Source organism: Epinephelus moara, chromosome 17 (assembly GCF_006386435.1).
Source record: "Epinephelus moara isolate mb chromosome 17, YSFRI_EMoa_1.0, whole genome shotgun sequence".
Taxonomy (NCBI): Eukaryota; Metazoa; Chordata; class Actinopteri; order Perciformes; family Serranidae; genus Epinephelus; species Epinephelus moara.
This window is the reverse complement of record NC_065522.1, coordinates 9,796,340-9,823,307: the sequence shown is the minus strand read 5'-3', so window position 1 is coordinate 9,823,307 and position 26,968 is coordinate 9,796,340. Positions and strand designations below refer to the sequence as shown.

The 26,968-nt window shown below is 39.3% G+C and overlaps 2 protein-coding genes and 2 non-coding genes across 4 annotated transcripts in view; 1 reads left to right on the top strand and 3 right to left on the bottom strand.

Moving 5' to 3' along the window:
- Window positions 1-16,188, bottom strand: part of sema4f (sema domain, immunoglobulin domain (Ig), transmembrane domain (TM) and short cytoplasmic domain, (semaphorin) 4F) — a 119,316-nt gene extending 103,128 nt beyond the window's left edge. Inside the window, exons 1-3 of the mRNA XM_050067279.1 lie at window positions 16,113-16,188; window positions 15,931-15,984; window positions 14,667-14,768 (exon numbers count right to left, since the gene is read on the bottom strand). The gene's annotated coding sequence lies outside the window, so the exon portion shown is untranslated. The remainder of the gene's footprint in view (window positions 1-14,666; window positions 14,769-15,930; window positions 15,985-16,112) is intronic.
- A 128-nt stretch (window positions 16,189-16,316) lies between these two features.
- m1ap (meiosis 1 associated protein) overlaps window positions 16,317-26,968 on the top strand; it is a 43,555-nt gene continuing 32,903 nt past the window's right edge. Inside the window, exons 1-4 of the mRNA XM_050067265.1 lie at window positions 16,317-16,439; window positions 20,362-20,625; window positions 20,709-20,906; window positions 25,269-25,440. Of these exons, the coding sequence (XP_049923222.1) occupies window positions 20,362-20,625; window positions 20,709-20,906; window positions 25,269-25,440 (634 nt within the window). The 5' untranslated portion in view covers window positions 16,317-16,439. The remainder of the gene's footprint in view (window positions 16,440-20,361; window positions 20,626-20,708; window positions 20,907-25,268; window positions 25,441-26,968) is intronic.
- On the bottom strand, window positions 21,353-21,424 carry trnaa-ugc (transfer RNA alanine (anticodon UGC)). The gene has a single exon. It is a non-coding gene; the product is annotated as a tRNA-Ala (tRNA).
- On the bottom strand, window positions 22,645-22,716 carry trnaa-cgc (transfer RNA alanine (anticodon CGC)). Its single transcript has one exon. It is a non-coding gene; the product is annotated as a tRNA-Ala (tRNA).

Genomic DNA, 26,968 nt, shown 5'->3' with positions numbered 1-26,968 from the left:
CTATACTTTAACATGGTTAAGCATTATGTGGTTGCAATCTGATAACCCAAATTGCACTTTAATACAAAGTGTAAAGTGTGTCAACTATGTGAAATGTAACTTTTGCAAGAAAATGTAAATTACAATCCTCACACATTGATAATACTTGGCTGAAAAAAATGAATGTGACTCTGAAATTATCCCAAAGATCACATTAGCAATGGGAGCTTCTGACTGGAAATTTGCAGCAAATTACATTTTGAAAAAGCTCTGTGTCCTCCGACTTTATCAGCTTACAGTTGGTGAGATGCTTCACTGTGTAAGTGAGATTAGAATGTATCTCAAATAATCCAAAATGAACAGAAATTCTGCCAAATAGATGCATTACTTTTTCACTTAATCATGTCAAGCAAAAAGACTTGTCTCATCACCTGGTACAGAAACTGACCAGCATGCTATAAACAGGATGCAGCCTGTCATAATAAGGAGAGGCTGATCAATGGAAGCATGGTAAACAGGAGAGACTGCATGTGCTTTAAGTTGCACATGTACATAAAGTACACTGACAAGACAAAGTCATATTCTGCCTCACATACATATCATATGATCTCCTTTTAACTCAAACAGATACAAGTATTCATACTTTCATTAAGTTAAGAAGAGCACAGGGTTCACTGGAAGGTGGTTAGAACTATCTGTCTCCCCTTGACCGAAATTAAAGGCTGCAGACATGGGAACAACATCATATGACAAGGCAGTGATACAGTGCTGTGTCAGTATCGGAGCCGCATCAGGACAAACAGAGTTGACTGAGAAAGCATGACTCAAGGGGAAAGGAAGGACAAGCATTAACATGAAGCAAGGAAAGGAACAAAATGTGGTGTCCATTGTATAATACTGATTCTGGTTCAGCTTACAACTGCTGGTCCCCAATGAAACCAATAGCTTCCATTGTCCATGTGTGAACACCACTGGATATGTGTCTATTTGTTTTAATTAAAAAAGGTTGTTGTAAATCACAGGGCAAATAAGGGAGTTAATATGTCAGACTGAGTCTAAAAGACAAAGTAATAATGTAGCCTGATGGTGACGATTGAAAAATGACATGATTGCACACCCTCCCACACACACAGTCAAATACACACACTGATATCCGTCTTGTAATTAGGAGAAAGTGCCCCATTAGTTCTCCATTAATGACTGGAACAACTACATGTCCAATCAAGTGATTTCGTCTACAATTCATGTTTGGTTTCTATGGCAACGGACCTATTGAACCTCTCAGCGCTTGATTAACTGTGAGGAGAGTGCGCTACATGTACTCCATTTTGACGTAATCCATCCATTGTTAATCAAGAGCAAAATGAACACTCTAACATATTAATAAATATAAAGGAGCATGCAATATATTCAATCCTCTGCACTCCATCTTTCTCTCCATCCTACTTTAATTCAGTTCTACTTCATTTTTTTTTACTGGCATGAATGAGGATGGTTACAGCACATTAACAGCGGTTTCCTAGTTGTGATCAGGTTTTTACAAGTTTATGAGTGAAAACCAAGATATGCCCTTATCCTGGCTGTTTTGTTGAAATCACAATGTGCTAGCTGTGATATCCCAAAAGAACCCTGCATACCGACACATGTAAGCACCTTGTACAGGTGTGTAATGACTATCTGCACCTTTGACTCAAGTGACTTGAAAATTAGTGAGAAAAACTAGCTTTTTGTTCTCTTCTACCTCTACCTCTTATATCAAACTAAATGGTTTTGCCAAATATGTTTGTGTGGATACTCAGTGGCAGCCTGGATCATTTTCAGTGGCAATGTGTTTTCCAGCGCAGGAAGTGCTACATTTATGTCCTTGACCTTGTATTTGAACTTTGACATGGGAGATCAGAGTTTGTATGGTTAAGTTAAGGTTAAAAAAGCACTTTGGTTAAGGTAAGTGAAAGATTATGCTGTTGGTTAAATCAACAAAATAAAAATGCTGTGTCTTGTAGGGCTGCACAATTAATCAAATATTAATCACAATCACGTTTTTGACTTTCCACAATTAAATGAAGATGATCGTCTTTAATACTGTCATCTAAAATACATAGAAAACTCTGCTGCAAATGCTTCCTAAACTAACAGCTTGCTTCCACTTCTGGAGAACTGTCGTGCTGCTACACGTGGGCTTTGCATTGGCAGCCAGTGAAAAACTTTCTTGAATGGTGCAACTGCAGACGAGCATAACAAAAACCATCTGTCATCAACCATCATCATCTGATGTCTGGACATAGGAGAGAACAAATCATATGCAAAGAGTGTAGCAACACAACTAACTTTAAAAAAACAAAATAATCTGCAGTACCATGAATGCTTGAAGGCTGAGAGGAAATATGTCGCTGATCTTGCCATACTGTTACCATTAATGCTCACCCTTGTCTAGCACAAACTAAGATATTCATGAAAGTGATGCTGCAGTGCGTCATGGTGCCGTGACAACAGTACAAAAATATATGCAGCGGATATGTATCAATGGAAGATGCACTGAATATAAAAGTATTTTGTCCCTAAAAACAATGAATAATCGTTATAAACAACTTCAATATTGATCAAAATAATAGTGATTAGCCCTCATGTCTCATGCTTCCATTCACTTTTGTCTTTCTAACTATCTAGCCAAGCCAACAACCTTTCCTGACCTCAACCAAGTCCTGTGAATGCTTAAATTTCAGCATTAAAGAATGTTAACCATGCTTTAAATGTTCTAAGCAGATATTGTAGGGAAAACAAATCAGGTCGTCTGTGAGCATTTTTCAGATACGTTCAGTGAGAACATTTTCCAACTTGGCATATGCATTCATTTCCTTATTTTGTTAAATGTAATTCAAGTGGCATTACATGTCTCTTAAAACATATTTGATGTTGTAAATTAGCATAGCAAATTATCTTTTTTTACATATAGCCTTGCACCTAGGTGATGTGCATTTACTCTCCTTCAACCTGTTGAAAATTAGAACCATATAATCATAATGTTTCAGAGACAGGGATGCTAGTGAAAATGGGCTCATTATATTTATAACTATAACTCAGTCAGTTCAGAAATAACAAAAACTCATGACTGAGGAGCCATTGTTCAAACAGCAGAGTGATCAGAAATATGGATGATGCTCTAAACATGATTACTCATATATGATGACTATGTTTCCTCTATGTTCAATTTAAACTTTGAAACCAAGATATAATCAAAGACAAGATAAAACCAGGAAAGCACATTTCTGTAACTGTGCTCAATGTCAGATAAAAAAATGTCAAGCAGAAAAATCATTACAAAATAAATAGACTATACTATTGAATGTCTTGAACTGAGGAAAAATACTACTAAAATACAAAAAAAGTCCGACTACACAATCTACTGTGAGTGATGAATGCAAGAGTTTAGAAAGACTATATCAGTAGAGTCCGTCCTTATCTCCCCACACTCACTCTCCATGTTTCAGTCCTAGCAGGGTTATTAAAACTGGCCAATTCGCATCAGTACCAAAGAGACTAAGGCATTCAGCTCTATCTATTTTGAGATGGCTAAGCGCCTAGCCTAGTTTTTCTCTTTGGACTGAGCGGTTTTTAGCCCAAAGCAATTAGGCAAACTCACTAGCCCTGTCAGCGAATGCATTGAATGCAATCCGGCATTGAGAAATTAACCACTGGGCAGATTTTCTACCTTCCTGTCTCCATTCAACACATCTTTTTCTTCTTCTTTCTACTTCAATTCCTCTTTCCTCTTTTGAGGAAATGACAGAAAGAGTGATTAACTGCTGCAATCTGCCTGTTGGCTCCCTCACACACATACGCACACACACATGCGGTGGCACACACAAAAAACTCAAATTCATCATTCATGTTTCATGTGAATAGTGCCGTTTGGAGAGCCCCAATTTCCATGACAACAGGTCTGAGGATTAGGGTGAAGAACTGTCATTCCAGTGCAATTGTCAGTGCACCTTGATTCAGAAAAGCACTTAAGAGTGAAGGGAAGGAGCAGAGGACGGGGGTGGAAATAGAGGAATTTGGGTCGGTTGGAAGGATCAAGGGGGAAACGGTGGAATGGGTAATGATCCCGCTGAAGATCACTTTACACCCCCCATCCTTACTCATTGTAAGTCACTACGGATAAGAGGGTAATACCTAACATGTAAATGTACAGCAGTGAGATATGAAACGATAGAAGAAAAAGATCAGTCAAAGAATCAGTGAAAAGAGAGGAGAAGAGGTGGTGGTGCAGAGGAAGAAAAGGGAGAAAAGAGCTAATTACAAATACATCCCAAAACAGTCCAACAGCTGCAGCTTGCACCAATGATGTCTACTAGTCTCCTGCCATTGTGTCTAGTTTCTGGTTCTTCAATTTTATGTGAATTCAATATGTTCTGTATTTCAACAACTGCTGCAAAATGAGTTTACATCGTGGTGACAATAGATATAAAATAAAGCTGCAAGTACGTAAAGTGAAGTGAAGCTAAATGAAGCGTGTCACTTTTCCAAGATCAAGAAAGTCCTAGAATCCATTGTATCTCATTTTAACTGACATGTTTGGTGTATTAGTATGTGTACTGATTTCTGATAAAAGTAGTGGAAGTGTATGGGTATTCACAAAAGTACCCATCATGTGTTTTCTCTTTCTTATTTTTATTGAAATTTGCGTCAGTTTTGTGTCTAAAGCCCAGTTCAGACCAAAGACTTGTGACAAAACCACCTTAGAAGCGATGACAGCTGGTCAAGTCGGTTACAAACTGTCAGCGGGCGGCTTTTTTGCTTGTTTTACAATTCTCTGACAACGGCCCTCCACCCCTGCCAGGCCCAAGTCATTAACATCCCCGTGGTTGTTGACACATATATTGGTCTCTGTCTTCACACAGTGTCGGAGTCAATAGCTGCTGCTGGCTGTATGTGCGTCTGTCACATGCACATAATTAAAAAACAAAGTGGGCTACACTTAAAGTCATTACTTGTATCAGAAAAGCCAGACGTTATAACGGAAGTAAAGAGAATCGTACTATGGAGACAATACACAGCCTCATCTAGTCACATTGGTGTAAACTGGCAGGTTTTCAGAACATTGGGAAGCAGACCCCAGAAACAGTGCTGGACTTTGAAGCCAATTTAACATCCAAACTGCGTAACTACAACTTCCAAGTCACATGATACCATTGGGCCCACAAGAATTTTTTTTTTTTTCCTACAGACTTACATTTGGGAAGGAGATCTATATGTAAATCAGTGGTTACATGTTTTTTAGCATCAGAACCCCCACAAAATGACTCGTTTCACTATCAGATTTGATCCATTTGGTCCAATAACATTTCCAAAGTCTAGAAGAGCCGCATGATTAAACCATTTTATCCCCATTCAAGTTATTGGAGAGCTAAACCAGAATTTAGCTGCTTGGCTGGCGAAGTCTCTAGGGTGCATGCTCTATCGGCTCAGCGATACGTAAAATCTGGGTAATTTTGCACCTGGGAAGTCGAAATTTTCTGGCTTTATGCACCACTGAGCAACTTCCATAGGAATTAACAGGGCTCCGCCTCCAGTACTGTATCCAGTTCTCTTTATCCATGATTGCAAGTAGGGCTGTCAAAATAATGTTTTAATTTAAATTTATTACTCACAGAAATAATAACACGTTAAAAAAATGAACATTGATTAATCGCATTTGACCCAGTGCATCATTAAAGGCCACAGTGGCTTTATCACATGATGGAGGCAGACAAGACGGTGCTGCTTGGCCCTGTGAATGGAACATTTACATTTATAAAACACCCCAATGGAACTGTTGATAGGAGCACTGTTCTCTGAAGTTTCTGCAGTGCAGAATTTTCATACCATCAGAATACTTCAAGCTTGAAATATCACCTCAAAGCAAAGCATTTAGCAGCGGACCTGGAGGTTCAAGCTAGCACAGCCTCGATGCTAGCGCTAGCCAGCCTCGCCAAGCCACACTCGATAAGGCGTTCAGATGAAAACTAAGTACATCTACCCTTGACTAACTAACTAACTCCCTTGCAAAATTGATCGCAATGGACTGCAGAACAGTTAGGGTGGTAGAGAGGACAAGGGGACAATTGTGTCCAAAATCCAGCAGCTTTACTACAACATATCTGCCCAAATCCATTTGAGTTGAATTTTTTTTAAATAAAATGCAAAAATTGATGCATGTGATTCATTTAGATTAATTAATCACAGAGCATGTAATTAATTAGATTCTTTTTTAATCGCTTGACTGCCCTAATTGCAAGTAGTTTCAAGTTTCAACTCGTCTTGCTGTGAATCTTTGTCTTGAACAGGACTTTGCTTGTGTGATGAACCTTTAATTACAAAAAGGAGCCATGCTTTTTGTGAGATATTTAAATACTACATAAAAGAACTCTGCTCTGAATTATCATTCTTGTCTGATATTGGTTTGTTTTTTAGGATTTCAGGTTAGCACAGGGCACCTTTTTTCAGCAGATGCATATGAAAACAGCCCTCTGGTGTGGAACTCTGATAAGATAATCAGTCATACAATAATTTAAACTTTGAACACTGGTTTACTTTGAACATGTATCTGACTTAAACATGTGGCAGCGATTCCACTTATAACTGTGTCCTAAAAGGGACTGAGGCAGGTAGGTGGGAGAGGAAAGAGAAAAACATGGTACTTTGCCTCCAAACATAAAATGACCATGAAGAATTCTAAGCTGCAGAAGTAATTTTAGGGATGCTTGATAAACCTGGAGGCAGGTTAAAGGAACACCTTGACATTTTAAATTCTAGTTTATTTTGCCTCACCTAATCTTTCTATGACAGAAGGATCACCTCCCACAAATTTCATATTCACTTTTCAAAGCACAGCTAAAAAAGCAAAATCATCTTGTGTGAGCATGCTGCATATGGTTTCCGCTATGGCAGCTTGTCATTCTCTCTTTTTTCTAAAGTTCATAACAAGCTTTATATATTTTGAAACCTCTACGCAAAAGCCTTTATGTATTAATTTTATTTTTACATATTCATGAGAATCTGACAGGTACCCGATCCATATGCTTTATTGCTGCTTGGAAGTGGTTTCTTTCGTTACGCACGAATCAGCAACCCGCCTGCAAATGTAATAGAAGGCTCTTGTCATTCAGCACAGTCTCTGCTATGATGATCGGCTTGGAACAATGTTTGCACGGGTGGATACAGCCTCCCTCCAATTAGCTGTACCTGAGCTCCTTCTGAAGTTAGCAGCCGTTCATGTTCATCCTAAAACATCTGCTGTTTTTAAATGGATCTAATGAACACACCACTTTTATCCTGCTGCAAAGCCGTGCTAACTATGTCAGTGTACTGTAACCTTAGCATCAGGTTAAACTACTGTGAACTGGAGGCGTTTGAAAATCCACATCTATCAGCAAAACAGGAACTAAAAAAAAACATTTTGCTCCCTTGAGTAAGTAGTGCAGTGACATTTTACAACGGGTGTACAATATATCAGTTTGTTGCCCTGAAACCTAAGCAGATCAGGTGCCTTGGCAGTGTTACACATTAGGTATTGCACAAAAACATACATGTACATGACATGATCGTTAAATTGTGCTCAACACGAAAACAAAAGATTTAGTAATATGTTAACAAGGACCTCTTGCAGGGCTGTAAATTACCTGATTATTGTCAGCTGATTCGCCAGAAACAAAAGTTTCCATTGTTTGTTTCTGCAAACCACAAATACGTTATATTTGTACCCTTCATACGAACCATATTAACATGTTCAAAATGGTGTAGTATAAAAGATGACTTTGTCATGGGGAGGTGGAGGGGATGGTGGATGGGGTCGCACCCAGGCGAGACCCCTGCCAACCTGCAGACCACTGTTCAAGACCAACAAACGTGGATGTTTTTTGTGACCCTTCACTTCCAGCTACAATGCAGTCTTGGGATCCCTCCCCAGAAGACTTAACACCCATTCACACCTGGACCCCTTAACGGCATACATGATGGCCATGGGTAAACGACTCACATGTGACCTTAACGACTCAGAAACTCAAAGCTCACATGTGACCTCAGTGACTCTGTAAGGGTTCACACACCCACACAGAGCTCGGCACGAGTCCGTCAGAACTGAAGAAGCCTCTTGGATGATAGGTGAAACATTTTAAAGAAACTTAAGTAAGTCCAGTTGCCGACAATATTGCACTTAAGATGGGGGCGGCAGTAGCTCAGTCCATAGGGACTTGGGTTGGGAACCGGAGGGTCGCCTGCTCAAGTCCCCGTCCGGACCAAATATAGAGCGTGGACTGGTGGCTGGAGAGGTGCCAGTTCACCTCCTGGGCACTGCTGAGGTGCCCTTGAGCAAGGCACCGAACCCCCCAACTGCTTGGGGCGCCTGACCAAGGCAGCCCTCTCACTCTGACATCTCTCCACTTTGTGCATGTATAGGTCCTGTTTGTGCATGTGTGTGTCTTTAGGACCTCTGTGTTAATCACAAAAGAGTGAAAAAATTGAATTTTCCCTCAAGGGGATTAATAAAAGTATATAAAATAAAAGAAAAATAACTATAATATAAAATAAAAATAAAATAAAATAAAAAAGATTACCATGACCTGTGTGACTGAGAATCCCCACCAACACAACCCTTGATTGTATTTCCATCGCTGCGTTTCCAGCCAGGATTGTGCCACCAGAACCGGCTATTCTGAGCCAGAACAAGATCTCTTCCTAACCATAACCAAATGGTTTTTGTGCCTGAACCTAATCACGTTAACCACAGTATTGTTGAAATGTGAAGTTTCAACAAATCGCTACATAATAACTTACAAATGTAATGTATCCCTGGGTTGCAGAGACATACAATGCCAACATTCATTCTGGCAAATGGGTTGTCATCATACAGCCCCGAGGAAGACAGTGAGCTGATGGAAACACAAACATAGAGCGGTGACATCGTTACCACGATGTACTCAACTCCGGTGTCGACCTTTCACCTCATACACAAATGAATGACAAAGAGCAGGCAATGAAATTGCATGCATGTACAATGTTTCACCTCAAACTGCTTGGGTATATAATGTACTAACAACGGGGAGATCTGCAGTAATTTTGCTGTAATTTTTGCCCCTTTAAAAGGAAATGGCTTAAGGTCATTAATTAACATGTCAGTCCACCACAGCTGGCACAATCTATCGTCTATGCAGCCACTTGTCCCTTTTTTCTGAATGTGGGATACAGAGTCGTGCGAACACAGAGCAAACAACAGAGTGGATTGTTGGAGAGTCATGTGACACATCGGCAGATCCGATGAGACCATGTGGTGCTGTAACTGTTACTGTACAGGGCTATACTCTCTATATGGTCCCTCAGCAGAGATAAGCAGGAAGTGCTTCCTGACATCTCAACATCACACATACAGTACATACAGTATTGCAAGACAATACAAAGAAGATCAATGTCCACTTTTGTCTGTATCAACAGTGTAAGAGTCTGCCTTGTTTGGGCCATTTTCACCGCATGCTGAAAGTTGGTATCCAGAGTTAAAAACATGTTTTTGTACTTAGACCCAGTACACCATTGACTAAGGGTTACAGTAACATCCAGAGGGCCAATAGAGAGATCTAAAATCTTTTAAGTCCCAAAACGTTTCAAACTAGGCCCTTTTTTATTGGCTAGACCATTATGTTAAAGCTTTTTGTTTGACACCGATTAAATATCATTGTCAATACTGATGTAATTCCACTGTATAACCATTCCATGTACATGTACTAATGCACTGAATGAGTGATACTAAGGACTGAAGTAATTGCTTGGGATCTTCAAATTGTCCCAGCTGTCAGTGATTCAACATTCAGTAAATACATTAAGCTTAAATGGCCCCATATCACCAGTCTGGTTATATAATGGTGATATAATAAGTCATAAGGATGCAATAAACTGATTAATGAGACCATTAGACATACAGGACCTGACCTGACCAGAATAACGTCATCTAACTAAGAGCATTAGCCCTAGAGATGTTGACGTTCAGTCCGCGATGAGTCATACATTTTCACAAGAACTCTCTCCGGACTTTTTTCTCCAGGGAACATCACTCCTGTTCATGTGGTACATTATGAACACTGACTTATTGATGAGGATGCAGTCACAAGATCATCAGGAGCTTCTGTTGTGTGGTGTACAATCTGTTTCCTCTGCAGTTTTCTCACGCAAAGCCCCTTGGAATGAGCTCACAGTTAAGATGAAACACCAGCTGAGCTAAGCTGACACTGGAAACAGACCTTTCGAGGGTGTTGTGGTGCAGGCTGGGAGAGAAACTGCCTGTTCCCAAATATCAGTTTCAAATTTTGAGTAAACATAAGGGAGTGGCGTCAACCTTTACATCCCCCTTCTTCTCGAAAAAAGAAGCTCCCTGGCATCAGACCAGCTAATACCCTCCATCCATCATCTCATTAGGGAGATGTCCCCAGGCTTTCAATAAGAAATTAGATTGCCAATTGATATATAATGGATGATTACATTTAGCAGTACTTGAATAGTATCAGTTACACACTGAATAAGCCAGGTGGAGAGCTACAGAATTAATTCTCTTGAGGATGTCTTTCACCAGCCAAAATACATTGTACCGAAGAAAGAAAGAAAGAAAGAAAGAAAAAGAAAGAAAGAAAGAAAGAAAGAAAGAAAGAAAGAAAGACTGTGTAATGAGGAAACACAGGCTAAATAAACTTCCATAACACCTTCATTAGCACATTTACAACAACAGTTGTAATATTATATAGTACTTAAAATAATATTAGCAGATAATATTAGTATCTGGTGTTTCGGGTCAGCTAATGAATGTTAAAGGTCCAGTGTGTAGTATTTGGCATCTAGTGTTGAGGTTGCAGAACTGAAACTTCTTGTGTGCCAAGTGTATGAAGGAAAACTGCAAAACTGCAAGGTGCCCAATCTAGAGCCAGTGTAGGATTTGTCCATTCTGGGCTACTGTAAAAAGAATATGGTGGAGTCCATGAGAGAGGACCCATTATGTATGATATGAACAGCTCATTCTAAGGTAACAAAAACACAATGATTCTTTGTTTCAGGTGGTTATACCATAATGAAAACATAATTTTGAATATTATATTCCATTCCTGCCAACACAATCCCAACCATCTGACCTTTCAGTCCAATATTTCACGCTCCTTTCAGCTCTGTTTTTGGTTTCAACCAGTTCTTACAGGAAATATCTGGCTTTTTAAGCTGCTCAGTGCTCCACTATGTTCATCTGCTAGTCTCTTGACTTTGTCTGCCAGCTTTTTGATAGTGAGCAGGTCATGTACAGTGGATTTATCTGAGCTTTTTTGTTGAAAACAGCTGTTACGGCAGTGAAGCTGCAGGTCGGATAAACAAAACAATTAGCTGAAAGATGCTTTAAAGCTATGCAGAGGTGGGTACTAATTCTCTGTTGGTTTGTCATTGCAAGTGACCCCTTTCACATTAGAAATAGTCACTTGATTCATTGCTAATATGAAAATATTGATTATAGCTGTGTGTCCTCCGACCTTAAAATGGCATATAGTCATGCTGTCATTACTCTTGGAACAATTCAGTTATGTAAATCTGTAAGAAATGTGCTTATGTATAAACATTGGGAGCACTCAGAAAGACATTTATGGCCTCTGATGAACATACATGGCCTACTGGTAACAAGATTTGTATCAATTTAGACCTGAACATCACGTCCCTCCCACTTTGAAATCTATGGAACTAAGCAAAGTAACAGGTCTCCCTACAAGTCACAGAAAGCAGAACTACCCATTAAACCATTAAGTTATAAAGGCCCTGCACTCTGCACCCATCCATTTACTGTAAAGCACCCCCATTAAGGTAACTGCTAACTCTATTATACTCTGTAACAGCAGGAAACACAAAACCACAGTAAACAGGTTTGGCTTTGTGCTCTGACATACAAAGCCTTACTTCACGTGTACACAAGCACACACAACACACACTCACAAACACACGCATACACACTTGGCCAAAAAGCATTCCAACTAAGTCATTTTCCCACCCAGATTAGTACAAACCCTTAAAGTATTAATGCTTACCATTCCTAAGCTCAAAACACACACACACACACACACACACACACACACACACACATAAAAACTTCCTAAAGCCACAATTCCTGTAATACTCATCATTACACTACAGCCCAAGCAGATTGTAACAATAGGATAGGATAGTCTCTGAAATGGGTCTCATGTGGATAAAAGAACAGCATGGCTTGTCCCTATTTGTACTTCTGAGCCCCTGCAGATTTGATTGAACATTTTCATCTCTCAGTACGCACATCTCTTCAGAAGTTCAAACTAAAACTTCAGCTGCCCTGAGGGTTCGCAGCAGCCACCAGGTATAAAGCTTGAAATATTTTTAAAGAGAGGAAAATGTAATTTCATGAAAATGATTTGATACAAAGACAGCGGTGATGGTCTCTGATTAAATTGTTCTTAAAGTTACGCTCCACAGAGCTGCCAGTAGCGATATTAATAACTCAAATATGTGCACTTAAATGTAAGAATTTCAAACACAAGCCTTCCAGTTCAGGTAGAAGACAGAGTAAGACACAGCATCGAGTCAGTCGCATTTTCCCCTGAGGATAAATGCCTTCAGGTGGTTTAGGTTAATCCCATTTTTGGCATGTTTACACTTGTGTTTTACATGTCAGGTAGAATTTAGCTCCTCTAAAATACCCTGCTGTGCATTTCTGGCAGATGTCTTCATATTCTCAGTCATCAGAGCTGCTGTATCTGCTCCGCGACATGATTCAGAACTGCAAGCACTTCTCTCTCCTCTTATTTTTTACCCTTAAGGAATAAAATCTAGTTTCAGCATAACAAAAATAAACAATCTCTGAACCCACATTGTGGGATTTCATTGCCCATGTCTGTCTACAGAACCAAACACGCAGATACCTGTGGCAGTTCAGTGGAAGTCACTCCTGTTGTGTAAAAACGGGTGCGTGAGAGGTGTGCTGTGCTAATACTGTGAACAAGCAATTTTCACAATCCATGTTTACTTCGAAACCAGCTTGTTACAGGAAGCACAGCATTGTACGGTCCAGCTAACATGTTGAAACAAGCCTTTGGGTTTTACACTGAATTTCTGCAGAAAAATAAGGGTCATACTCAACATGTAATAAACAGTGTGGCAGTATTCTTTTTCTCAAAACATACATAACAGGAAACTCTGACAATATGATTGTACGTAACCAAAGACTGGTGTAGGTTTTGTTTCAACATGTGTGTGTGTGTGTGTGTGGTGGTGGGGGGGGGGCTAATTTCCTGCTTTCTGGTACATTTATATGAAATAATTTTTGACTTTTCTGCGTCATTTTATGGTTTAAATGTCTAAAAATCCTCCGCTACTTTCATGTTTTTCTTGGAGGAGACAGATGCACATATTGAGGGGGACATGTCCCCACAGAAATCTGCACCTATGGGGATGTTTTGCATTCTTGTCAAAAGGATTTATACCCCTCTCATGTGTATACCATAAATATGAAGCTAATGCCAGCAGCTGGTTATCTTAGCTTGGCTCAAAGATTAGAAACAGGGGGAAACAGCAAGCCCTGTTATATTTTTTGCAAATTTGCTGTCTGTTGTTTTAGCAAAAGCCCCAAATAAAATACATATTTTTCACTTGTATAGATAAACACAAAATGTTGAACTATTATTTTGTATTGTTTGTAAGATATATTTAAATGCAGGCGTACATTAGGGATGGGGATTAAAAAGCAAATGACCTATAAAATTATGTGAGTTAAGAACAAAAGCAGATGTTGTATAAAAGAGTAGTACAAAAAAAATAATAATGAGATTGGATTCAGCTCTTTTGTCAGCTCATTAAAAAAAATGTGAAACCAAGTCTCTGCTATCTGCTTCCATCTGACCCTCAACAACTAAAACTGCTCGGATGTTCTGAGGGGATTTTCTAATTTCATGCTCCTGTTCCCATTTTAGAGAATTAGACTCAAAATTTCTCAAGGCAGCAAACAACTTAACGCAACCGACTTAACATTCATTTAACCTCAATCACAGAGTGAATAAAACTGAGCCCAAAAGTAAAAAACACGAAGCACACTGGACTGAAAAAAGCAACTAGTGTGCAAAATAAGTCCTAAAACTACTGGGCAAACTTTCCCCCAATCCCCCTGAGTAAATCAAAAAGGCATAGCGGATTAGTGCACTGTCGCAAAGCTCCTATTGACCTAGAAGTATGTGCGTTCATCACAACTAAATCAGGAAGTACGTGTGTATTTTGTTATGTGTGTTTTTAAGTGTGTGTCTGTGAGTAAGGGCGATTAAGCTCCAATCATATCGTTGCACCTAATCCCTTTACATGGGCCTTCATATTTGAGACTGAAAGCTCGACATCCGTCTCAGTGGAAGATCATCACAGTAAGGTCTATGCATTGTAATGTAAATCTTATGTACAGCATGTACATTACAGGTCAAATTAGAGCTTCAAGCACTGAGAGACAGGTGGGATGTAGAGGAGGAAGAGTGAGAAGAGAGTGATTAAAAGACTGAGGAAAACTGTGAGAGGCAGCAAATGTGTGTGGACATGATGAACAGTTTAACCAGGGAAGAAGGGAGGTAAGATGGAGAATGGAGAAGGAGTGCCCTTAAGAATCAGATTTGAGGAAGGAAACTTGCCTCAGCCATCGCCCAACCGGGAGCATTAAGCTCTGATCATCTGGTGACACACACATGCAGGCAGTGCTTTCAAGTCAGGACTTCCACTGGGCACAAATTCATCTGGAAAAGATTTTGCCAGGTACAGAGAGTTGGCAGAAGTTAGTTTTTTATCTAACATAAACACACATACACAAACACCTCATCTTATCTCCCATAAGCAGATGTGCATGTGCCACATTTCTTCATGTCAATCTCACACACCCTGACAACATGACATGTGAGAGAGAGAGAGAGAGAGAGAGACAGAGAGAGAGAGAGAGAGAGAGAGAGGAATGGAGGGAGGGAGAACATTAACTATGTGATTTCACAACCCAGCATTTGCCAAAGCCTCTTACACAGACCACAGCACTTCACACAACACCTTCATATACACACACACATTCATCAGAAATCATCTATTGTATTTTCTCCATCTCTAATTCCTTTCACATCTTGATTGTACCGTCTCACACACAAACACACACACCAATACACTGATACACCCGTACTAACTACCAGGAAGCACTTGAACCGAGCAGACCATACTATCAGGAGAAAATTTCCATATCACTATTCCATTCTGTCCATGTATTTCTGCACTTGGCCTCTTATTTATCCCTTTCTCTCTTCATCTAAAAATGATGAATAGAAAATAAACATAAAGGACAGGACAAGATGCAAATGTTTTGAAATTAGCTTCAAATTTCCCTCTAACATCAAGAAAAAAGAAGTAAATTATTCAACACCTTGTGTTTACTTAACATTTTAAAAACATATTTTTTTCAAACTTGAAGGATTATTTAAGTATTTCTCATACCGTTATCTCCTCATTATAAGGGTGATTATATGGTCTATAAATTGTCAGAAAATAAAAAATGAAAAATGTCCATCACAAGTTTAAAAGGCTAAGGTCTTCAAACTGCTCAGTAACAGTGAAAACCCCCAAAGATGTTTACTGTACTGTTTACTGTATGTGTACTGTACTCTATGTTTACTGAGTTTACTGTATGTAAGATAAAGAAAAGCAGCAAAATCTCACATCTAGGTAGCTATAAAAACAGACAAACATTGCTTTGCTTTGCTTTGCTTGAAAGATTATTTGATGACTTATCAATTATCAGACAGTTGCAGATTGATTTTCTTTATCAACTAGTGTACTTTGTATGGACTAATCGTTTTAGTTATTCAAAGAACACATATAAATGTGAGTTAAATATATATATATAACAACTAATTACTTTACCTTCAAGTCAGCCTGACTCATGACGTTCGGTCAGTTCGGCCCTCTGGGCATACCCTGAATAAAATCACCACACAACTGTGTTTTATTCAGCAAGAATTATGAAGTAGAAACTGTATTTCATTCATGGCATGTTTAAGTTAGGTTTGCAAATTATTTTTTAGGTATTGCGCGATTAGTCTTACCAATAACAACTTTGGCTTTATGCTTGCATGCTGGTTCTTGTGCCACGTAGGGAACAGAGCTCGAGCGGAGGCAAGAGACAGAAGTGGCTCGCGCAGGAATGACTCGTGACTTTTTTTTTATAGCTAGTTAGCTAGCCGTTAGCGCTAGCTAGCGTTAGCTTGCTATCTAGGATTCTGTTAGGTTAGCTATTCGTCTAGTTAGCATGTAATGTTTGTTGTTTTGCTGGTCAAATCTTTCTGTGAGTTAAACTATTCAATGTTTACTACTTTTATATAGCTATTCCAGTAGAAGCCAGCTGAGAAGGAGAAACTTTTAACTTAGCTAAGGTAACGTCAACTGTAAATGTTAGCTTATGTTTGCTAAACTCAGCCCAGCTCTGATGATGTTGCTCTAATCTGACTGTTTGTATGTTATGTTAGCAAATATTTAGCCATAGAGTGAGTTATATGTATTTCTTGTCACTATTAAAAGAATTCATTTCGGACAGCCCCTCAGCCACTTTGCCACACCATTAACTAACTTGATATAATGTTACCATATTGCTCCTCTGCTTCTGTGGAGTTTGCCTTTGGGGGGCCTCTGTCATTCGCGCTTAGTTTTACATATGTGTTTAACATTTCTGCCGATGTACGATTGACAGCTGAGTATTGTAGCTACTGTATGTTGTCCTTCAAAGATGGCGGTGCCCCTAAAGTTCCCATTCGACTTGATTTTTTTATGCTGCTCTGCTTGTTTTCATTTATTTTAGACACAGTGTGTCACACTTTGTCATATTCATTGAACTTAATTTAGATTTTTATGCATATGTCCATATGACTCATCACATAAACACGCTCTTTAATGTAATATAGTGTTGTATTCAAGTAAAAGCCCTGCACTGAAAATGCTCTTTCAGTAAAGGTATGTAAGTATAATAGGAAAATGTACTTAAAAGTACTGTACTTAGAAAGATGTCTCCTGACTGTTGAACTAGGCTATTATACTGTGTATATATCCCATTAGATTATCATTACTCAGGCATTAAAATGAGTTTTTTACCATTGTAGTTGATGAAGGTGAATCTCATAGCAAAAACCTTATTTGTAAAAATTACAATATTCCCCTCTGAGATGGAGTGGAGTAAAAGTAGAAATTGGCATGAGAAGAAAAGACTCACACGTGTAAAGTAATCGAGTAAATGTATTTAGTTAAATTCCACCACTTGGCATAGCTTATTATTCTTCAGAAGTTTGTGATTTATGACTTGACTTGACTTGACTTGCTTGACTTATGGCAGGAATTTGACTTGACTTTCTTGACTCTCACCACAGTGACTTGAAACTTGCATGTGACTTGCACATGTGTGATCTACTTCCACCTCTGTTATATAATACAGAGAATTGTAGAAAATCCATGTACCATTTTGGTGATATTGTCTATGTGATAGAAATCCAGATAAACAGACACCAAACCAATACAGGTGTAGCAAACAGAAGCTATATTATTTAGGTATTGGACTGAATATGACTGGGTTTATTTATGTGTACAGTGGTCTAAGAGATGATGCAAGATCAAAGGTATGAGGGCAAAATGTGTTTTGGGTGGTGAGGACAGAAATTGGCTTAGAAGTGGAGAAGTAAGTCAGAGACAGATGAGAAGGGCTGAAGATCAAACAGCACACACACTTTCACACAATATGCCCTTTATTACCGGTAAAATAGCCCCTTTCTGTGAAGATCAGAACAGAGCAGGGTTTCAGGACAGTGGATTTAAGAGCTCGGATGATAAAGAGCCTCAGAGCTCAGCTTTCGATCGTAAGGGATTAGTTCTGTCAATGGCTTTTGCTCTGATAAGAGCAGTCCAAGCCTTCCAGTGTTCTCCACAGGACATGTTATTTCTGCCTATATTTTGAATTTAAATCTGGTGTGATGCTGTCGGTGCCTCAGTCTTGTTTTTGTTCACAGATTGTGGGCATCAGCAGGCCTGTATGACTCTGTGTGCTTTGTGTTAAAACCCTGTGACAGACAAATGATGTAAGGCAGGCCCAGTGGCAGATTTATGGCAACATGATGACAGAAAGTTGAAATATTCCATCCTCCTTTAAATGAATTCTTCACTCAAATATGAAAAGGAACTTGTAAACAACATTGCCGTCTGTAAGTCCTTAGAAATGCAGTACCCCAAACCTTGGACACAGGCTGATTAAAAATATTCCAGCCAACCAGGGTGAAGAAGCTTCCCTGTTGTTCTTGAACTTGGAATAAATAAAATACAAAGACTGCAAGTAATGATTATTTTCATTATAAATACCTGTTTTTTTTTTGTATGTATGTTTGTTGGTTTGTTTGGGGGTTTTTGTCACTTATTGTACAAAATGTAAAAAAAAAAAAAAAAAAAGTGAAAGACGCTAAATGCCATTTCCTAGAGCCCAATGTGAGATCTACAAATGACATATTTTGTCCAACCAAGAGTCCAAAACTCAAAGATATTCAATTGACATTCATTTAAAAATCATTTAATTAGCAAATTTTCGTATTTGAGAAGCAGAAGTCAGTGAATGTTTAGCACTTTTGGTTGAAAAATGCTTAAGACAATTGCATAATCCAGTTGCATTTTACACTTCTATCTGTATATTAGTATATTGGTATGCTGCTATGAATTGGTCCTCAACACAACTTAAGAAATACCAAAAAGCCCCCCAAACCTGTATGCTTGTGGAAACTTTTAGAGTATTCTGTTGCCTTATTGCCTTTTTTCAACAGTTTCCTCTCACTCTGTGGTCCTGTCTGTTCTCGCCCACTGAGGTGTGGAAATGAAATGACTAATTGTACCGATGCATGGCAGAATAGGGGGGCATTGATGTTGCTAAATAAGGGGTTTCCCTCTAGTAATGATGATGCTGGTGACCAGACACAAAAAGACAGATTCACACAGACATACATCCCATAATAACAGGGTTTCAGATGGTTCAATTAACTCGCATGAGGGGTTTTCCCCTCTTCGTCCCTCTGGCCACATCCTCTATGTTGCATGACAGATTCTTGCCTTTTGACAGATGGGCCTTTTTCCATCAGATGATGCTTGTGAAGCTGTGAAAAGGAAAAAATGATTGGCTTTTTGTCTGATACATATGGATTATGTAGAGATGTGTCTATAAAAAGCTTAGTGGTCTAGACTCTCTTTTTCATAAAAAGGACTTGAGCACTAAATTTAGATGATGACACTGAGCATATTAACTAGTGCTGCTAGTTACATTGATAAAATACTGTTATAGTCTCCAGTGTTCTGTTTATGCTCCATTCTGTCTACTTTGGTTTGCTTTCTGCTGCTGTAATGACCCATTTTCCCCACAGGAATCACTAGAGTTTCTCTTTCTGTTATGGTCTAACCCTTGCATCATCACAGTGTAACACTTTTGACAGCACTACTGCCAGTGTTCATCATTTATCTGCAATGTCCTTAATAGTTCAGATGGCTGTAAACAACAAGTTAATAATCTTCATTCATTTCCCCCGAAGTGAGGACCTTCTGTTCATAATAAACTCTTGAAGAACTTGACCAATCGAGGGAGAATTTGCAGCCCTAGATGGCAAAATATGTTGTCTGCTTTGCATATGCCTTGTGGCATAGTTCCAGCAGAACTTTCTGGCCTCCAAACAGATTCTCAAAGTCTAATTTTCAGCCATTAAATAGCTGACTTTCAGTCATTATTGCACAAAACCTACTTTAGCAGTCACTTTTTCACATTAGTCTCCTCAGAAGTCAGGAAAAGCCCCTGAGTTATGTGAAAATTTATAACCTAGTTTCTTACATAATTTTCCATGTTCATCATAGCCTATTTATTCATGTTCTATTTACAGTGGTGCTTACCGCTCATGATTAAGACTAGAGCAAATGTACTTTAATGTTGTTGACTGCATGGGCTGATTATCACTACAGGGCAATGGTTTGTTATTATGTCTGTGTTTTTTGGTCATTTTGGTAATTACACGGTCTCCTAGATTTGATAGAATTGCTTGCTTCCTCGGGTTTTAAATACATTAAACATGTATTTGTTGGGGTTGAGAGGGGTGCTGCATTTGTACATGCTAGATGAAATTCAAACTTGGTGTCAATTTGACACAAAACATGACATGTAGAGTAAGAAGTGTAGAATGCATGTACATCATTATCAGGATGAAGTGTGGTATAAAGCTCAAAAGTTTTTGTTATCCTTTCTTAATTTCTTTGTTACTGATTGTTGTAGTATTTTATGTTTGTTGCTTTTAGATGTCCATGGACAACAGAAAAAGGCCGGTGGGTTCCTCCAACACTGGAAACTTGGTTTGCTGGTCCTCCCCGTTTCCGCGTCAACCTGCCAGGGTCCTGATTGTGGAGGCACTGCCACCCTGGTGGTCAGAGACCTGTATGGTGCTCTGTGATGCTCTGGATAACTTCCTGTCCCTAGCCTGTAGTCTGGATGGACCCTGTAGGATACCACTACTCAGCCTGTATGCCATCAGCAGACAGCAGGAATGTCTACTGCCCTTTGTGGTAAGGTAGAGGAAGGTGAAGTGTTTCTAAGAGCTATTATTGCTGTCACTTATGCTCCTCTTTTTTCTGTCCTCTGATTTTAGCAGGTTCGTGGTAACCTGGCCAGGCTGCGTTCCTGTGTTGAGGAGCTGAGGACAATTCCAGGTGAAGGCTGTATCAGAGGAGCAGCCAGAGGAGGAGAGCTGCTGCGGCAGGCAGTGCTGGACAGTCTGCAGCAGTTCAAACAGTACATCAGACATACCAGTGCTGGCAGCCAGGCCAGCAACAGCATATCTGTGGAGGTGAGCAAGGAACAACCCTCTGCATGCACAAGCAGCACAACAAGAAAACAATTTATTCATAAAATCAAACACTGTAAAAGACAAAACCCAAAAAACTTGCACCATGATGACCATATGATATATATGGTCAGTTAGCTGCACTGAGGCATCATTCTAATGGGATTTTTAAAAGACATGCATCTGAGGTTGACTGACAAGTAGCTGCAAAAGATAGCCTATCATAGGCCGGCATAATACTCCAGGGCAACAAACAGAATCTAACTTGTTGCTGTATTTGAGGGGGCTTTCAAACTGTTCTTTAATTCAGTCCTGAGAGAACTCAATGTATTTCCCTTTTTCCACCCACTTGCTGTAATGAACCTGTTACATTAAGCATCACCTCTGTTTCACCATTATCAAATTCCTTGTATGTGTGCACATCCTTGGCCAATAAAGGTAATCTTAAGTGGAGATGCTGGGGCTTGAACCCAGGACCTCATACATGCAAAGCACACGCTCTACCACTGAGCTACATCCCCATATGTTACTGAGCAACATATCTCACTCTGTAAAACAAATGTTGGAACCACATTCACGACAAGCCAAGTCGTGTGTATCAAAATTATTTGATTCTGAATAATTTTATGAGTGTAGTGTTCAATTATGTTAGGGTGCTAGCTTCAGATGTTTCAGTGCTGCAGTGCTTTAATAATTAGGACTTTCTGAACCCGGTGTAGCATGGTGCCACAAAAAGTGGAGATGCTGGGGACAGAACTGAGGTCCTCATATGTGCAAAGTATGTGCTCTACCACTAAGCTACTGTGCTCTTCCACAAAGCTTAATCTCTATAACAAACCTGTTGACCATGTTTACAGTCATGCAACTGCATTTATGTTTATCTGGCTTAGAATCGTGTAATTAGTGCTGCACTGTTTAACAACAATCACTCCCTGTAATCAACTTCTGAACACTTTGTTGTATGGTGCCTCAAGAGGTGGACATAAAGGGGATTTAACCTAGGACATCATACGCACAAGGCATGTGCTCTACCACTGAGCCACATCCTATCCTGTGGTTTGTAAATATTTCCAAAAAAGCTGTTTCAATGCTACATACTTAAACACCCTGAACAACAGAAAAACAGCTAAATCTCTTCTTTCTCATTGTATTTCAGTTATCCAACAACAAAACTTTTAGTGACAGCCAAAACTGGTAAAGACCGGGACAAATACAGTGTGGTTACTCTCCCGAGTCTCAGCTGTGTATACTGTGACAATTGGCAATAAAACAATTACATAACAATAAATGATATGGCATGGCAAAAGTTACTCCTGGGTGGCTGTGTGTAACATAAAGACAGGTTCATGATAATGGCTGTTCTGCATTGTAGGCTATGTCGACAATAAATATGAGCAAACACAGAGAGGATTACAGGTGCCAAGAAGCTTTTTTTTTTAGTTTTTAGTAACACATAGCTTTGGACCATGACTTAGCGGGCTTACATCATCATCTTTTCCCCCCATTCTCGCTAAAGTGCAGGGCCAGCCTTTTTAGCTGATCCACTGTAGACAGCCCTCTTGAAAAGCTAAAATTTCATGTGAGAAATGGGGGAAGGAGGGTGTGTTACCAACTTTGGCGTTATGTAAGTGCACATAGTAGCAGTCTTCAGTTTGTGTGATAAAGTTTCCCACTTAAAACACCCTTTAATATTGATCATTTCCTTTTTATGAGTGAGGGGAGGCTCTTAAGGCTAGATAAGTGGAGATGCTGGGGATTGAACCCAGGACCTCATACATGCGAAGCATGCGCTCTACCACTGAGCTACATCCCCTCTACTTTATCAAAAAGCTCCAAGGAGATTGCAGCCTCCAGGACAAAACTTATCTTTTTAGTTTTGCACAGCTTTCTTGTATAGGAAGTAATTTCACTAAATATTTTCCTGTTTCTCTCCTCAGATCCATTATGGAGGAGCGTCTCTTCAGCTGCAGACTAGCTCAGACTGAATAGACCCCTTTGATATTGCAGCTTTGTACTTCATGCTAATGTAGGGAAAATGCTCCACTTATATCTGTTAAATGAGGTCTCTTCAGGTCCAGTTCAGTGTATTTAGCAGCTGCAAAAACATATTGAATTAGAAATCTAATTTACATTTTTAAAAGCTGAAAAAAAAAAAAAACCTCTGTTAACAGTCCACTTTAGCGGCTGTGGACGCTTCGCATCTTATATCAGACAGTCCACTTTAAACCAGCTCATGTACATTTCAAATGTAGCAAATGAGCTCTATTCATCTGCTGCTGAGCCATCTGTCTAGGAAGAGTTGTAAAAATACATCATAAAGCTTCACTAGTTTTCAGTGCCTTCCTGCTAGAATATCCGCTCTGATCAGCTATCACATTCAAGTGGCAAATCCTGTGAGCATTTGAACCACTTTACTTTTTGAGTTGCACCCACTTTTGTGCAGTCTATGTTAAAATGGTTTCCGTTGTGTAATTTGTTTCCACTCACTGATGTATATTGCTTCATCATGGTTTAAGTGGATGGAATCGTTTTTAAAAAAAAAGGTAAATAAAAGGTCACAGCTATTACTTGGATGCGGCACATTTAATAGAACTTTTAATTCCTCTTTATGTTATGTAATTCAGAGACAGATTTGGGCTAATATTCCACACATGCTCCAGGCTCAAATCTTGAGACACAAATACAACATTTTTGTATTTCAGCAAATGAGAGTTTAGGGGAATAGGAATATTAGCTGACATTACTGAATGCACCTCATTTTTGAAATTTAAATGTTGGACATATGGGGAGCCAGCTGAGAAAATAGCCAGTCACTGCCTTTCTTGTTAGATTTGAACAACATGTCCTGCGGATACGAGGCTCTGCACAAATCCGCACAGCTTTATTAGGAAGCTCTGGACAGATGATTACACTAAGACCCACTGTTTCCGACAGCAGCAGATATGAATAGCACCATTAGGAGATGGAGAGACACTTAGCAGAGACATGGCCCTGTGTATCGCTGGCTGTGTGTGTTTGTGTGTGTGTGTGTGTGTGTGTGTGTCTTGCTTATTCACTTTATATACGTATATGTCATTGTGTATACGTTTCTAGCATTCGTGTGTGCGTGTGTGTGTGTCTATCTCTATGATGCTTCAGCAACACATTCTACTTTCGTCCAAACAGCAGGAAGCAGAGAGCAGAACTCATCAATAATCCCATTATAATCATCATTTACTGTGTGATTCAGTAGGGTGCTCAACATCAGCCGAACATTAGTTTATCAGTCTTCCCCCCATTAGGCATGTAAATGCCACAAAAACTAATTCTCATATCTTTCCATCATCAGGACTTATTTTAAGATGCTGCCATTTGTGCAAATATCCTGCAGAAATCATTATCAAAAAATAACGGATTAGTAAAAACATTTTACAGTGCGTTACCAGCAGTTCTATTCATTTATGATGCCATGACGTGAGATAATGATAGCTCAGTTCCAGAAAACATTAAAATCACAGATCACAAGACGGCAGTTTTCTCATGAAAACATAGTTTCACAGTACAGAGAGTTGTGTAGAGTTGTGTCATAAAACATGTGGTATCCCACTTTGCAGTTAGGGTGGGAGTTTGCTTTACTGGGCCCACATAGGACAGTGGTTCTTACATCATTTGTTTAATTTAGTAACTACTAATTTAGTATTTACTGTATGTCGTGTCCCTGAAGTACAACAGAAACACAACAGTCAGACTCAAAGAATGCTTTGCTGTGGTGATGTTGTGGTCTGTCTTTTTGAAGATATGAAAACTTCAAACACTTGATCTTTCATAACACCAGCTGTAACAATTCAGCAGTGAGTTGTGGGCAGGAACAGCTATGTGGCTTAATAATAGCAAAATTAAAATCGATTGAGATTTTTCTTCTTTCAAATACATTTCCACAATGCTCTAAAAGAAATTTGCATAAGCACATATGAAGGCAAAACTGTTGTAGCTGTTTTGAAAGGCCACACTGGGGTGAAAAGCCTGCTGTCATAGAGATGGCATGACACGATGAAATGTAAACTGTACTGTCTCTGTTTGGGGTTGTAACTGTAGGTTTTTCTTGTTTGATAGAGCTGGGTATTGGTACCGGCCCACTACTGCAACAGCTACAACCCATACAGTCTGTGGTGTGGTGAAAGTATGGATATACTATATGCCACTCTATTCGGTATCAAATTAAGTAAACAAAAAAAAAGGTATTGAATCAAGTACTCCATTGGTATCGCTATCACTTTAAGGGTATTGGTAGTTTTATTGGTACCGTCCCAGCTGTGTTTTTTGGCTTGATATCCTTTAAGTCCATTTTATTCCAAGTTTTTCCATTTCCTCTTGCTATATTCACAGATCACTGTTATGACCAGCCAGCCAGGGCAGGGCATTGTTCACCAGTTGGAGATGGGGCTCAAAGATGCTGACCTGGTGTCACTAAAGCGGCTCCTGGTGGTGCAGATCTACAATGCGGCAGACTGGGGTCAGGACAACCCCTCACCTGAAGCCACGCAGACTGAGGCTGAAGGTAGGAAAATACAGTACACGCAGACACACGATTATACACTTACACACTGGATCCCAAGACGCATTCACGCAATCAGTCAAACATCTTTAAGAAAAGTCTGCTATCTATTTCCTTTACTCCCCCTCACTTTCCACATACTTTTCCCCTGTGCTTTCTTAATCATCTTCAGTTGTGAGTTGTGTAGCATTGACCCATTTATAACGCTACACTGTTTGTCCCATATCTCCAGTCTACACTTGAGACGCATGTCACAATTATAGAACTTGGCGACAATCTAAACATCTCCCAATCGTCTCAGAAAAGACTAATTTTATAATGATATGTCGTTCTTTGTAATTACATGAAGGTTCAAGTGGTGTGGTCTGAATAAGTAGAGAGTGCAGTGAGGACTGGATAGGAATGAAGGGGAGGAAAAATAGCAAGTGAGAGAAAAACACAGGGTGGAGGGAGAGGAGGAAAAATGAGAGCAAGTGTAAGAGAGAGGGGTGTGGTAAACACACGCAGTGAAGTCTTTCTTGTAAAAATATTTATGCACCGTCTGAAATATTCATTCCATGGTGATAAACAGTTATCTGTATCAGTGGAGAAAGCCACTGAACTCACTGCAACTTTGTTTTCACAGAAGTGTTTGAGATGCTGGAAACAAGATACTAATGATGTTGTGAGTTTTTACTCACCTGACACAATTATGTCAGTTATGTTATTCTGCCTTGTTTGTTGTTATCACACACCCCCCCCTCTTAGTTATTTTTACATCAGATCCAAAGTGGTAAGTCATAGATTTGACCCAGTTCCCCCCAATAAACCAACCATTATTCCCCTTGGAGTCAATCGTAGTTTGGAGTAGCCTTTGAAAAACAGATCTACTAGGTCATGGTAAAATAGATCTACTATTAAATGGGGTGCTTCTTATGAATTACACACATCATTAGAAGTTAGTTGTGGAGCTATCAAGGACCATAATATAACTAATTCCCCTGCTCTGTAGTGTTATCCTTGATAAGCAAGCCAAGATGTAAATCTTGTTTTTTATTGTCAACCAAACTGAATTAAATGATAAAACATGGATAAAGAATGTCCGCAAGGGTGTGGAGGACTTCAAGAGTTGTTAAAAGTAGATGGTATCCAGTTTTATGTTGCTTTACCAGATAATTACAGGAATTATAAAAGAAACTGTCACACAAAATTATGTTTATATCTTCAGATTTTTCTCATTTTGTTATTTATATAAGGAAACACAACTCAAGTCCATAGTGAGGCCATGCTCAGTAATGATAGGTTACAAGTAGACTTCATTTTAAAGGATCACAAGTAGGGATGTCCCAGTCAATTTATATTGCCCCTGATCCAAGTGATTTAATAGTGAGTATCTGCCAGTCTGCAAGTCCCGATCCGATTGTAGAAATAGAGATGAGCATGTTGGGTACAACTTAAGTTACCTTCAGGGACACACACCAGACACAACACCAGTTCGTTGGGGTCAGTGATTCAGTTTGGGAACAGGCAACTAGTGATGATGGTTAGGATA